The 14,072-nt window shown below is 39.5% G+C and overlaps 1 protein-coding gene across 8 annotated transcripts in view; it reads left to right on the forward strand.

Moving 5' to 3' along the window:
* The window catches only part of LOC117409019 (interferon regulatory factor 2-like), a 61,503-nt gene that overhangs the window by 20,657 nt on the left and 26,774 nt on the right, over positions 1 to 14,072 (forward strand). For 5 of the 8 annotated variants that reach the window (XM_058998432.1, XM_034014530.3, XM_034014529.3 and 2 more), the window contains one exon: positions 5,856 to 5,905. The exons of 1 other annotated variant lie outside the window; for it this stretch is intronic. In XM_058998432.1, coding sequence (XP_058854415.1) covers positions 5,861 to 5,905 — 45 coding nt within the window. In that variant the 5' untranslated portion in view covers positions 5,856 to 5,860. Of the gene's footprint in view, positions 1 to 2,378; positions 2,411 to 3,885; positions 4,108 to 5,855; positions 5,906 to 14,072 lie in introns of those variants that run through there. 2 more of the 8 variants (XM_058998425.1, XM_058998445.1) reach the window with 2 other exon arrangements.

Consider the following 14,072-nt stretch of genomic DNA (forward strand, 5'->3'; position numbering starts at 1 on the left):
CAGAAGCCAGAGGAAGCGGTTCCCAGGTGCTATGCCTGTGCTGAGCCTGGGCATTCCATCACGTACTGCCCCTTGTATCCCCCATTCAGCCACCACAGTTGTGCCCCATCTGCAGGGGTAGGCACTGCGTGGCCAACTGCTCTGTCCGCCAGGAGGGGGAGAAGAAAGGAAGAGTGGGAGAAGCCTCACTGTCTCCACCGCCAGAGGTAGACTACCTGCAGCTCCCACCTCCACCACCAGAGAGAAGACATGGGCCGGTCTGGAGTCCGATTGAGGGAGACCACCCATGGAGTGAAGAAGGATCGCCTGGGGATGCCGTAGGAAGATGGCCTGTTGTGTCCACCTCCACCACCAAAGGGAGACTACCTGCATCTCCCACCTCCATCGCAAGAGGGAGTACTGGCAGCTCCCACCTCCACCACCATGGGAGGACTATTTGCAGCTCCCTCCTCCACCACCATGGGAGAACTACCTGCCACTCCCACCTCCACCGCCATGGGAGGACTACCTGTCGCTCCCACCCACACCACCTGGGATTGCCTGTCCCGCAGCGCCTGGGGTTGCCTGTGCCGCATCACCTGGGGCTGCCTGTCCCGCATCACCTGGGGCTGCCTGTCCCGCAGCGCCTGGGGCTGCCTGTCCCACAGTGCCTGGGGCTGCCTGTCCCGCAACGCCTGGGGCTGCCACGCCTGCAACGCCTGGAGAGGCTAGTTCGCCATCGCCTGGGGATGGCTGTTTGCCAGCGCCTGGGGATGCCTGTTCACCATCACCTGAGGATGCCCGTGCGCTATTGGCGGGAGATGCATGCCCTGGAGGTCGTTTACTGCTGACCTGATTTGCTGTGGTTGGAGGAGTCAGCCTTGGAGCTGTCAACATGTCTGCTGACAGCATGGCCCATAGCAGCATTTCCACTGCCGTAGTGTGGGCTCCCGCTGTCAGCTTTTCCGCAGCAAGTGGGGCTACTGGAGGAGGACCTTACCTTGCTGACAGCATTTCCACTGTCAGCAGTTCCACTGACAGCATTGCCACCATCAGCCAGCCATGGGCCACTTAAAGCCTCTGTTCTTGGCCCAGGACTTTGAGCAGATTTTGGGGATTTTAAGGGGGCAGGTGTGCCATGTGTGGTGCGCACAAGGGGGGGAGGGGACGACGATATGTGGCAGGGTGCCCCGAACCCTGTGTGTAGTTTGTGTTATATGTTGTATGTGGCATGTTAATGTTGTCTGTTATATGTATTATTGCGGTGGTGCACAGAGTGTGGGTTATGTATCACTGGTGATGTAAAGTGTATATTTATATTTAGGCACTTGTTTGTTAGTGTCTGTTCGTTTTGTTTGTCTGTTTTTGGCTACTGTGCCGTTCTATTTTATAACGTGTTTTTGTCTTGTTAAACCTTTTTATTTTGCAATAAACCAGTGCAACAGCGCAATTCACATTTCACTCATCAGTCTGTGTCTTTCTGTTCCGGTCTGACATCACCCCTACAGCCTGTTGCCACAAGGCCTTACTTGCATTAAAGTTTTCATATAGAGCAGTGAAAATTACCTGTAAATAATAGGTTATATTAAGTGTGATTAAACGAGAATGAATGTTATCCTTTCTTGGATTTTATTTTATAGTTCATTACATGGTACAAATAATAGAGTGCTTAAATGAAACACTGGATCAAACAAGGTATTATAATTTAAAACAACCTCCTCCACTAGAATTTCTAACTCCTCTGCGTGCAGTTTTGGTTTTGCATTGCCTCTGCCTGTCCCCTGCGGAAGTCTACATCTGTTTATCGCTCATTTTCGGTCAGTGTAAGACATTTCACAATAAGCCACTGATCAAAAGATATGCTAGACATGTTAGCTTACATGCCCTTTGAAAGGGCAAAGGAGAAAATGAAATTAGGTAAGAAGAAAACCATGTTGGGTATAGGGGAAATCTTGACGAGAAAAAAAACAATTGATAAAGGTGTGCGTTGAAGATTCATGATTCATTCAGGTTAAGATAGAACATAGGCCTAGGTGACACAATCGACAGTCTTCTCACACTATGTAAATAATGGGTGATCATTGAACCCATGTTATTGCGATTCACCTTATTCACAATCATGTTTTCAATATGTGTTGATATCAAGTTATTAGTGTGAATAGGGTATGTAAGACAGCAGGGAGGGGGTTAAAGCCTCCCTGAAGAAAAAAACATGTGCGGAATGCACATTTGTTTAATTTAATTGTATTCGGTTTATTGTTTAATTGATTTGTTAATTGTTTTATTATTAATTATCCCCTGCACCTGTTAGCTATTGTTAAATTAAAACCAGGTGCAGGGTATTTAAGAGAGGCAGCTAGTCTGCTCAAGGCTGCTGAGGAGAAGGAGGCAGAAAGGTGTGCTCGGCTTCCTGGCAGTCATGAGTTAAAAAGTAAGTGCTGTATAAAAGCAGTGTGTTTTGTAAGGATGGGGCAACAGCATAGCTGTCCCATGTTAGTCAGGGTGTTCCTGTGTGTTAGTTAGTGCTCGTACAGAGCTAGGTGTTTATTTTGTGTGTTTTGTTTTGTTTGGTGTTCATTAAAAATTAAGTGCACCAGCACTGTAAAAATCCATTCCAGTGTGTTGGGTCTATTTTTAAAGGGGCAATGAACCCGAGTGGGTGAAGTTCTATTACAGGTATTAGTCTCTTCATTTTTGTTATATCTGCTACATTGGTCAGACCATGTGTGGTGCATTAAGGGAAGCATACTTCAACAAATGCACTTAAAGTGCACTAGTGTAATAAGTTTAAAGTGCTTTTCTTAATTTCTTGAATGCCTATGTACACTTTTAGCAGACTTTGTTTGCATTCTTCTAAAAAGTGGACACTGGACAACACACAATCCAATTGTATCTGCGTTAGTATGAGACTGGCAGTGCGTTAGTATGAGACTGGCAGTGCGTTAGTATGAGGCTGGTAGTGCGTTAGTATGAGACTAGTCGTAGTTTTCTAAAAATGCAACACCACGTATCATATGACAGTACTGTGTTAACATTATTAAGGTTGCCTTTGTACTGATCCATGTAAGCTGGTCTAGACCTATTTATATGGGTCAGCGTGACTTGGTGAAGAACAATGTTTTTTTTTTTATTTTTTTATTTTTTAATTGAGGGCAGTGCTGATGCTGTGTACATTACAGAACAGGAACATGTAAGAAATACTAATAGCTAGGATAGGGATTTAAACAGGTTATATAGGGTGTATATTGTAGCATACGCTTTATTTTGAATTTACAGGGAATGTTTGAGGTAAGAATTAATAAATGGCAATTTCACAAAATATGCAGTACTGTTTATGTAATCTTTGATTTTTGTGTAATGTCCAGGTGCAGAGTGCATTGTACATTTTAGATGGAACAGACAGGAGCATTAGTTTGATACTGGAATGAGATGAGATTTACAGTCTTTACAGCTGCAGAAATGTGGCTTTAGTTTATTTTTTGCTGGTCTTAAAAGTTCTTCATATTAAAAATAGGTAAGCATTCTCCATGGCCTCATACTGTAGATAATCCTTTAAGTTTGGTCTTCCCTATTCCAAATACATTCGCTGTATAAGTGAATTTCTTTGTTTTCTTGGAAATTTGTGTAGTGCAATACGCATTAATGCCAGCCACTGTGTTCTTAAATTTTCTTTTAAATATAAATAATGTATGTATTTTACTGTAACCAGTATTTGTTTTTGCAATGGGTACCATCATGTTGATAGTAGCACAGCCAGAATGTAAATACTCCTTTTTACATTTACATATTTGTATATATACAGAGATCGAATGATTCGTGGTGTTAGATCTCCCTCCCGACCTGCGAGGCAGCTGCATAAAGGGAACAGAATACCCTGGACTAAATGGCACAACGGTTTATTCACAGGGTTAGGTGGAAGTCGGCCATCTAGAAAGGGGGCAAAGCTACGGTATACGAACTCAATGACCCGGACGGGAAACGGCGTGGCATTTGCGGATTGGAGGAGTGGATGCGCTCGTTGACCAAGGGGTCATTGGTGACGTTATAAAAAGGGGACGTAGTGATGTGATCTGTTCCTTTGTGAATGGTTACGTTAAATTACAGGAAGGAGAACCTGTGCTGTGAAATGTGAGTTTTGTTTGTTTTTAATAATACTGTTTGTAGTTATTTGGACGGCTAACACGATCTGGAGCTGTCGCCAAAGGCCAGCATTAAACCCGGATCAACAACACTGCACTTTGTTTGCACTAAAGAACTGTATTCACCACGAGCACTAGAGCACGCACTGTGGACTGGTGTTTGTGTTTGTTACGTTTGGGTGAACTGAAACGGGACTGTTATTATTTCGGGGCAAACCCACGGATTATAAACAAGCAATACACGCCGCTGTATTGCTTCATTAACGTTGTTATTGTTCACTGCTGTTAGCCATCAGGCATTGGATTAAACAATTAAACCTTCATTGCACCTGGATTATTGTTGTTTGTCTAATTATTGATCACCTGCACACTCAACCACTTTGCCACAGTGACATATGGAAATTTTCAGCATATGGTTAAATATGCCAACCTGTAATGCACAATAAACACATTGTGTGAACACAGTTCAGTTTTCTAATCTCTTTAATCATGGAATTCCAGGAAACTGAAACAAAATAAGAAAATGTCTTTTTCCCTAAAGTGTGTGTATAATATATATATATATATATATAATATTATTCATAAATTTAGTCGTTGCCAATTATTTGTATTATTTTCACCCCAATTTGGAAATGGCCAATTATTCTGAGGCTCAGCTCACCGCTACCACCCCTGCGCTGACTCGGGAGGGCGAAGACGAACACACTCTGTCCTCCGAAGCGTGTGCCGTCAGCTGACCGCTTTTTTTCACACTGCGGACTCACCATGCAGCCACCCAAGTGCTACAGCGTTGGAGGACAACGCAGCTCTCGGGCAGCTTACAGGCAAGCCCGCAGGCGCCTGGCCAGACTACAGGGGTCGCTGGTGCGCGGTGAGCCGAGGACACCCTGGCTGACCTAGCCCTCCCTCCCCCCGGCCCCCTGGAAGCTCCCCCGGTCGGCAAAGGAATAGCCTGGACTCGAACTTGCGACGTCCAGACTATAGAGCGCATCCTCCACTCCACGTGGAGCGCCTTTACTGGATGCGCCACTCGGGAGCCCCCCTATATATATATTTTAAATATGTTAGTGAAGGGTGGTTTACTCCTTGTTCAACTGAATGAACTCATTCCTGTCGAGTTAAACTAGCCCTAATTTAATCTGTGACAGGGTTAATTTCCGTCTACAGTGTGCAGGTGATGCTTAAGCAAACAGAAACATGCACATTGTAGTTTGGATACACTGGTACAACTAATCCCATTGCTGGTTTGACTATGATTGTCCTAGAAAAACAAAATATTATAATATTAATAGGTAATCAGAGTACCCTCCTTTCACCATTAGCATGTTCTCAATATGATTAGATGGCATTTTCTCCCCTTGTAAGACAAATAAGATAATTCAAAAGGTAAATATTACCTGACCCAATATCTTAATAAATCATTTATAAGGGGGATCATCTTTAATGAAATAATCATTTGATGATTCTCTAAAGCTATTTTCTGTAGCATTTTGCTTGAAAATTTAGCAAAGCAATATGATTTTCAGCATAATACGTCAGCAGAAAAGCATTGCGTAATTATTTGCTGTAGTAGGCATTAGGTCAATTTTAAATTCATGTACATAGTTTTACTCTTCATTTTTTACACCAACTATGTCACGTACAGTATTTTTTTCTTTAAAAAGTGTATTTTTCATTATATGTAATCAATGGTAGGTTATGGGAAATGTTATTCCAGACTTTTCTTTCTTCTTACAGAATCCATGCACACAAACATTGACGAAGGCATCAGAAAGAGGGTACTTGGTGTAAGTTATTTATTTTACTTCATATGTACTGGAATTTACCATTAAAGAGTAAGTGTAGGGTTCTGAAAATGTAGCTTTATACGTCCCCACGTGTCTCCAATTGTTTAAATATGTACCTGTAATTTTTATTTTCATTGTAACACCCTGACAACTTTTTACACTTATAACTTTAGTCTGTTTCAAAGCTCTTTTCAAAATATCCGCTCTAGTGCACTGGGGTTTGAGATCTGTCCTCTAAGTCACTGCAGGACGAGCGATTTTAAACAAAAAAAAAAGTGCTCTGGCTTTTCTGTTCTGTACAACTTCATGGATCATTATTGCTGTGCTACCTTTTTGATAATGTGGGAAATCATCCTTACACTATCAGTGCACAAGAGCGGACATTTTGAAACAAGCTTTGAAACAGGCTTTTAACTTATAAGTTGTCAGGACGTTAACAATAATAACAGGTATGTTATTTAAACAGCTGTAGCAACATGTGGGGACGTGTAATGTTGTCTTTTTCGGAACCCCGCTACTTACTCTTTTTATTATATGGTTCCTTCAAGTTTTGCCTGTGATTGGATAATGTGTGGTTTACTAATAAAAGGAAATAACAAAAAGTTGTTTATTTCAATAATTATTGGAAAAAAGAATGTAGCAAACTTGGCAGTGACACCTCTACCTCAGACTAACAACTCTATAATTCATTTCCGCTTGCTTTCTGCTAGGGTAATTCTCTGTCAGCCGATATATTGCTCATTCAGCTCCACAATATGGCTCTTTTGAATTTGTGGTGAAATATCCCATATAAGTTAGCTATTGGTTTTGCGTGGCAAGGTGGCAGGATGTTTTCGTGTTCCGTGCTGTCCCGTCTGTTTACGTTTTGTTAGTTTTGTAGATGTTTTGTTTTGGCCCTTGTGCCTTTTATTTTGTTTCTGTGTTTATTTGTTATTAAACATGCGCTTCATTGCAGCTTTCTGTGTCTCCGGGTCTCTCTTCCATGCCAATAACATCTGGGCCGTGATGCTACCCTGTCACAGTTTGAAAAGAGAACACAAATCCTCAATTGTAGTCTGGTTAAATCATATTGGGCCTATGCAGTTGATCTAAACAGTGATTTTAATACCACCACCCATGGTTTTACAGCCAGCACTCAGATATGCATTACCCAGATACACGTCAGTCGCGTTTTACCGTCAGAAAAAAGGTTGCGAACCCCTAGCTTAAAATAACTACCTGGTCTTTGGTATGGTCATCTTTTTTTCCGGCAGTGAATAACAGATAAACATTTCCCTTGCTGAACACGTGTGTGTGTGTGGTGTGTGTGTATATATATATATTCAGGTATAATTTATTAAGGTACAGTAGGATTAAAGGCACGAGTCATCACCAGCACCACCATAATCCCCAAACAAAGCTGTTTCTATAGAAACTTTGACAGCCTACATGTTCTGAAATACCGATGTTCAACATCCCTTGTGCTTTTTTGTTGAGCAGATATTCTTGTTATTAATCATTGGTCCTTGTGCTGTGACTTTGTAAGGAAATGGAGTACTTTTTTTGTATGCATTATTACCTAAAGAACAGGGTTTAATTTCTAGCTCTTCCAACTTTGGTTGTAATTGCAGACTGTGGTTCAGGGTGAGCAGTTCTTAGTTTAATATTAAATTGTGCTATGGAATGTTTTCTGGATATATTACAGTTTTTTCCTTACAGTAAAGTAAGGATATTTAGTCGGATTAACCCATTTTACATTTTTAAGTATCAAAGTGTTTCTGTTTACTTATCTTAAGAAACTGACTTAATACTAGGGCTGTGTTCAAAGGTTTGTTTGCTAGCCAGGAATTCGAAGGTAGTTTTAAACCTTCGAAGGTTCATCAGGCAGCATTCACGCACTGTATGTTTGTTTTTTTTCTCTGTTAACAGAAACCATTTGACAATGTGTGAATACTATAAATCACACATTAAATGTCACTCGCATGCAAAATTCGTTCTTTTGATTTGTATAATGCATATTACTTAAACAAAAGTTGTATTAAAATCCACTACCAAATTGTTATACATAGCAACTCTACACGGCGCCGTTGCCGTGCATTGGAGCAGGGTATATTATGACAAAACACTGGGTGTGTGTGTGTGTGGGGTGGGGTTCCTATAGCGGGTTGTAGTGCTTCAGTAAAATATGTACTGAATACCTAGTGTACAAGACAGTGTAAGAGAAGTGCTATGGTAGAATATTCTTGAAACATACAAAATATACACTAACACTAATAACTTTAATTTAGAAAACTGAGCACTGTCCACCCCTCCCCTCAGCTCCTGTTATTCATTTGCCATCTTGACTGCAAAGCGTTGGGTAGCGTAAGCTGTATTGAAAGAAATGTCTTGAAACCCCTCTGCTGTTTGGGATTTTTTTGTTAAATGCCCAGATGACCAAAAAAACAGTTGAATGCAAACTGTGGAAGTGACTGTTGATGTATCGTGGAAGCACAACCAATAGTAAAATGTAACAGACTGATAATCTGCTTGGAACGATGACTTAAATAAAGCTTTGTTTTGCCTAAGTCCGTTGCACTTGGTGCTTTTGCAGTGCAAGCTACTGCATACGGTATATTGCAAGCAGGCTCAGTTACGTGTAAATAAACAATGTGTGTTTTTTTTTTTTAATTGAAATTATAAAAACATGATTACTGTTCTATATAACGTATTTTTAAACTACATGTGAATGTTTTATTTCATATGTATGGATTACCTGTAAAATAATAGGATTTTCATTCAAATATAAACAAGTAGCTATGGTGACGTCACCATTACTTGCAGTACAGATTATTTATATTAAACTAATACATAATAACTAATATACCACTCTGCATTGTTTTTATTTACAGTTTGAGTTTACCAAACATACAGGAAAATAAAATGTTATCAGATACATTTGTGCTGTAATTTTGTATGCTTTTACAGTACAGTGGTATACCACAGTCAGTTTATATATGGGACAAAATCGTTAACTGTCTCAATTATAATGGAAGTTAAAAATTCCTCACAAGGTTTGTTACCGAGTGAGATCGATATGTGAAAACTGGTTGTACCACAATCACGTGACAAGCCTTGTGCAACCTGTTATTCTTTAGCCAGGTGTCCAACGGCTTCACAAGAATGTGATTCTATATTTTGCATTTAGTTTCAGCTCTCTTATTAAACAGACTTGACTTTCACTTCCTTTTACTGTGGGGGTTGGTTGCTCAGTTACCCATCTAGGATGAGGATTAGTGACTAATCTAAGTACAGAAAGTGTTCAGTACTAAAGAAGTTAATTGAATTAAGATTATAGAACTTTAATAATGGCTATTTTGGTGGATTTATTTTGCAGTATTTAAAAAAAACAAACATATTTAAAGGAGTGAAAGTTGTGAGAGGCCCATTCTAACTTTGGGATTGTGTGTTCTAAATAAATAATGGTGGAATTAACCAAAAGTTTAGAGCAGAAGATCAAACTAATATTTAAGGGACTGCTTGTGGTCTGTGAGTAACCAGATTACGAAATCTTTTTCCTTGCTTAAATTAATCTTTCAAATAAAAAAAAAAAAAAAACACTCATTTTTTGTCAGCTTTATTTTATGAGCATAATACTGTCGTTTTAACATCTACTGTAAATTACATGTTTAGTTTGTAGCGTAATACAAATTTTTTAGGTTTAAAGTACTGCCTTTTTTCAACTTAAAATCATGTGTCAATACACAAGGCTCTCAGGGAAGTGGGTACCTGCGTCCTTTACGCATGCATGGCTTGTTAGGACTCTCAGGTTTACAGTTGTCTGCGCCCTGGGACGTGCGTCTGTCAGTCTGACGCAGGCAACCACACCGCCTATTGTTTTAATTTTTAATTTTTTTTAAAATCATGCAGGTAATACAGCTGCGTTGTGTGAGGTACAAGCTTCAGAATGTTAGCAAGCTTGTACTCTGTATTGTAGTTCCTGCTGTGGAGTACTGAAAAACATGGACCTGGGAACGTCTTGGCTCAGTGCGGACTGAAGGACTGATCACTATACTGAGTTGCACCCCTTTCACTTGTACCTGTGTACGGTTGTGTGTTTGCTGAAATCCATTTCAGGTTTTCTTGCTGACTGCTTCCCAAGCATAAGCAACTGTCTGAATAAGCTAATTAGTTAGTTAGTTCAGTGAACTCAATCGAAAAATAGCGAGTCTTTTAAAGAGTAATTAGGAGGGTTCCGAAAAATATAGCATACCTGTAATTTTTCTTTTCGATCCATGATGTGGTATGGAACAGAAAAGCCAGAACACTTGGTATGATTTTTTTTTTTTTTTTTTTGTAATCGCTCTTCCTGCAGTGATTAGAGGACAGATCTCAAACCCCAGTGCACTAGAGCGGACATTTTGAAAAGAGCTTTGAAACAGGCTAAAGTTATAAGTGTAAAAAGTTGTCAGGATGTTAACAATGAAATAAAAATTACAGATACTTTATTTAAACAGTTGTAGCAACACGTGGGGATGTATAACCATATATTTTTCGGAACCCTGCTACTTAATCTTTAAGTTAGACCAAAAATGTATTTAAAATTAATGATTTATTAATTTAATATTGCAATTAAATAGTAACACTTCTTGTGAATGAAAAACAGAAAGTCACGCCGATCAAATCTGTTTTCAACATCCATTCTTATCTTTAGTAATGCAAACCGCAATGTGTTTGTAGCTTTTTTTAAAATATGGAAAGAAATAAAGGAGCACTTATGAGCAATAAGGGGCAGCAGTGTGGAGTAGTGGTTAGGGCTCTGGACTCTTGACTGGAGGGTCGTGGGTTCAATCTCTAGTAGGGGACACTGCTGCTGTACCCTGGAGCAAGGTACTTTACCTAGATTGCTCCAGTAAAAACCCAACTGTGTAAATGGGTAATTGTATGTAAAAATAATGTGATATCTTGTAACAATTGTAAGTCGTCCTGGATAAGGGCGTCTGCTAAGAAATAAATAAATAAATAAGGTGCAGTTTGCCTTCAGTGATTGAATTAAAACATCTGAAGGCAGTGATTTGGTATCTCATACAGTGGAGTAAAGTGAAATTGTATCATAATGTGCACTGAAGCCAAGGAACTATCAAATACAATTATATCACTAAAATAACCTGAATGGCATTTAGTCTCTAATAGTGAGAGCAGTGGAGACTGCCTGGTTGAGTTAGTGGTTGGTTGTCCTTTGATCTTTATTAGTGGTGGGCAACGATATGAACATTTTATATCGATATTATGCATGTAATTCGATATCTGTATCAATAATATTGAAGTCTTCCAAAACAAAGGAATGTAACCACACAATTGCAGTATTTTTTATATATATGAGGTCGGCACGGGTAGAAAATCCGGAACCGGGTAACTGCTGTGAAAAATACCCTGGTACCCGGATCTTGTTTGGGTAATTATTAAAAAAAAAAAAATAATCACATATATTAATGTTTTAAGTGCATGATACATATTTAAATACTATATAGTACACATACATTTAGTCCCTTCAGATCTGTAGACTGTGTAACCTTTTTCAGTACTGGAAACATAATAATAATAATAATAATAAACATCTCAGTTTAAATACAGTTATTAATGTTAACTGCGCATCATGCTGCGTGATTCTTTGTGACATATATTGGCCATATTACATTGTTGTTGTTGTTGTTAACATGGCTGTTATGTTCACTTTTAAAACTAATGCAGTAGTACAGCACCGCTACAGTAAACTGAGCCAGCTGAGAGTCTGCTTGGTTAACAATGAAGTGCCGTTCCTGATCATCACTAAATTCTTGTGAATACATAACAATGACATCCAAACAAAGCATTGGGTGGAATTTCTTTACAAAGCAGGAAAAAGTAGAATTTCCAAACTCTGCCAAGGAAATATTTCATTCAAAGGAGGAAGCACACTTACTTAATGTGCTCCACATTATTTTATTTTTATTTTATTTGCTTATTTATTTTTAAATAAAGGCTACTTATTTTATCTTTTTGGTAAGAAACTATATCTGTGCAATAACTGTAGGTAAAGCATTCCATATTGGAAGCCACACGGTTATTATTAATAGATCACTGACATAAACCAACAGGACGTTGTTTCCTTTCCGATTTACTTCCTGAGAAGAATAGTCACCGTAGTTATTATTATTGAGGTGTATTTACCGCTTGCTGTGTGTTATTGTTTTCTGTAAAACATTGATATCCTGTCAGTAAAGAAAAGGCTTAATGCAAAAGCTTGTTTTATTGTTGTCTATTACGCCAGCTAGAGACCCGCGCTTACAACTGTACTGTCATATTTTCTACATTTTCTTTAAATTCTCAAATTAATAAATCGAAACCCGTGTAGTAAAAAGAGACCTGTGCCAACCTATATATATATATATATATATATACAGTATTCACCACTTACACTGTCCAGGGTTATTTCGGGCAGCTGTTTATATTGGGCTAATAGCGTTTTCCGTTCTTCCATTCCCATTGATTTCAATAACAAAGGCATCGTTTATACCATGTTAAGCACGCCGTATATTTCAGGCAAACTCAGCTGTTTGGATCTCGTTGTGTACTATTCACATAGATTTAAATAACAAACGCACTGCTTATTATTGTAGTAATCGCTCTTACTAATCCACCAATCAGAAGTTTTCACCTTGTTACCTTGCCATTCACATAGATTTAAATAAAGGCAGAACTTTACTGTAGTAAAAGCTTCACAGATCGATCAATTAGCTGTTTGCATCTTGTTTCTGAGCGATGACCCCTGTACTGTACCTTGACGATTTAATCCCTGTATGCAGTGTCAGGTTTACAGTTTGAAAAAACAGCACTGACTGCAACAATAAGCAAGCATGGAGGGAAAGAGAAAAGCATGTAACTTCAGCGTGTAAATAAAATGTCTCTGTTAGATACTGTCCGCTTGCTAAAGCATGCTTGGAACTCTGTCAGTCAACAAACAATGCAACATTGCTTCAAAAAAGCTGAGTTTTCTGGGGTCTCCCGAGTGGCGCATCTGGCAAAGGCATTCCGCGTGGAGTGCAGGATGCGCCCTATATCCTGGACGTCGCCGGTTCGAGTCCAGGCTATTCCAGTGCCGACCGAGGACGGGAGCTCCCAGGGGGCGGCACACTATTGGCTATTCCAAATTGGGAGAAAATGATAAAAACAATTGGCGACTACTAAATTGAAAAAAAAGCTGGGTTTTCAGACTAGTGCAGACTAAAATACAACCGAAACTGAAACTGTGACTGTTACCTTGGTGACCAGGACGCTCTGCCTGAAACAGACACCGATGACGTAAGCGTGCGTGCTATGGAGCAGCATCCGGATATAGAGTCGAATTGGGATTTTTTAGAAAACGCTGACAAAGTTTGCCATCCAGATGCGTATAACAGAGTTCTTCGCTGGAAACAATTTAAAATAATGTAGTCTACCTTTACTGTACATTTCTGCACTTGCATTACTTTTTATTACATTCATAGGTCTTAATACATTTTGTTTATTAGTGTAATGCGTGTCTATAATAAAGATTTTTACCACATATACGCGTACTTGTTTTGTTTACTGGTTATTGGGCGACATTTTGAATGTCAGGTTATTGTGTGGGAGTTTATACCGTCCATCGCTTACTGTGGGCGAATCACATTAACACAAACGCACCAGTTCTAAGTGGTAGCGACTGTACATACCGTATTACTTCAAATTAACGCCTCCCTCAAATTAACGCCTCCCTCGAATTAACGCCTCACTCAGATATCAGCTTTTTAATAGACGCCACCCTCGAATAAACTCCGCTCTCAATAAACGGAAAGGTATTTTTTCTACCCCTGCTCAAAAAATAAAGAAAGAAGCACGCAACTCTGCCTATGTACATGACACCCCTGAAGAGACTGCAACCTCAATCCAGCATGTAATACAAACTAATGTACACCCACCTTCGTAAGCAAATGTTATTATATAGTACAGTCCCGACAGACAACCCAAGATGAACTACTTACAGCACAGCAGTCCTTCATGTCCCTTTTTTTCCAGCAGAGTTCAGTGCCAACACAGCAGGGGATAAAACAAGGGCTGTCTGTTTACCTCATCGTCAGCTTGGATGGTGAAAACTTAAACTCAGAGAAACTTAGAGCTTTGCCGGTCACTCTAAGCGCTATCCGAAAGC

Source organism: Acipenser ruthenus, chromosome 2 (assembly GCF_902713425.1).
Source record: "Acipenser ruthenus chromosome 2, fAciRut3.2 maternal haplotype, whole genome shotgun sequence".
Lineage (NCBI taxonomy): Eukaryota > Metazoa > Chordata > Actinopteri > Acipenseriformes > Acipenseridae > Acipenser > Acipenser ruthenus.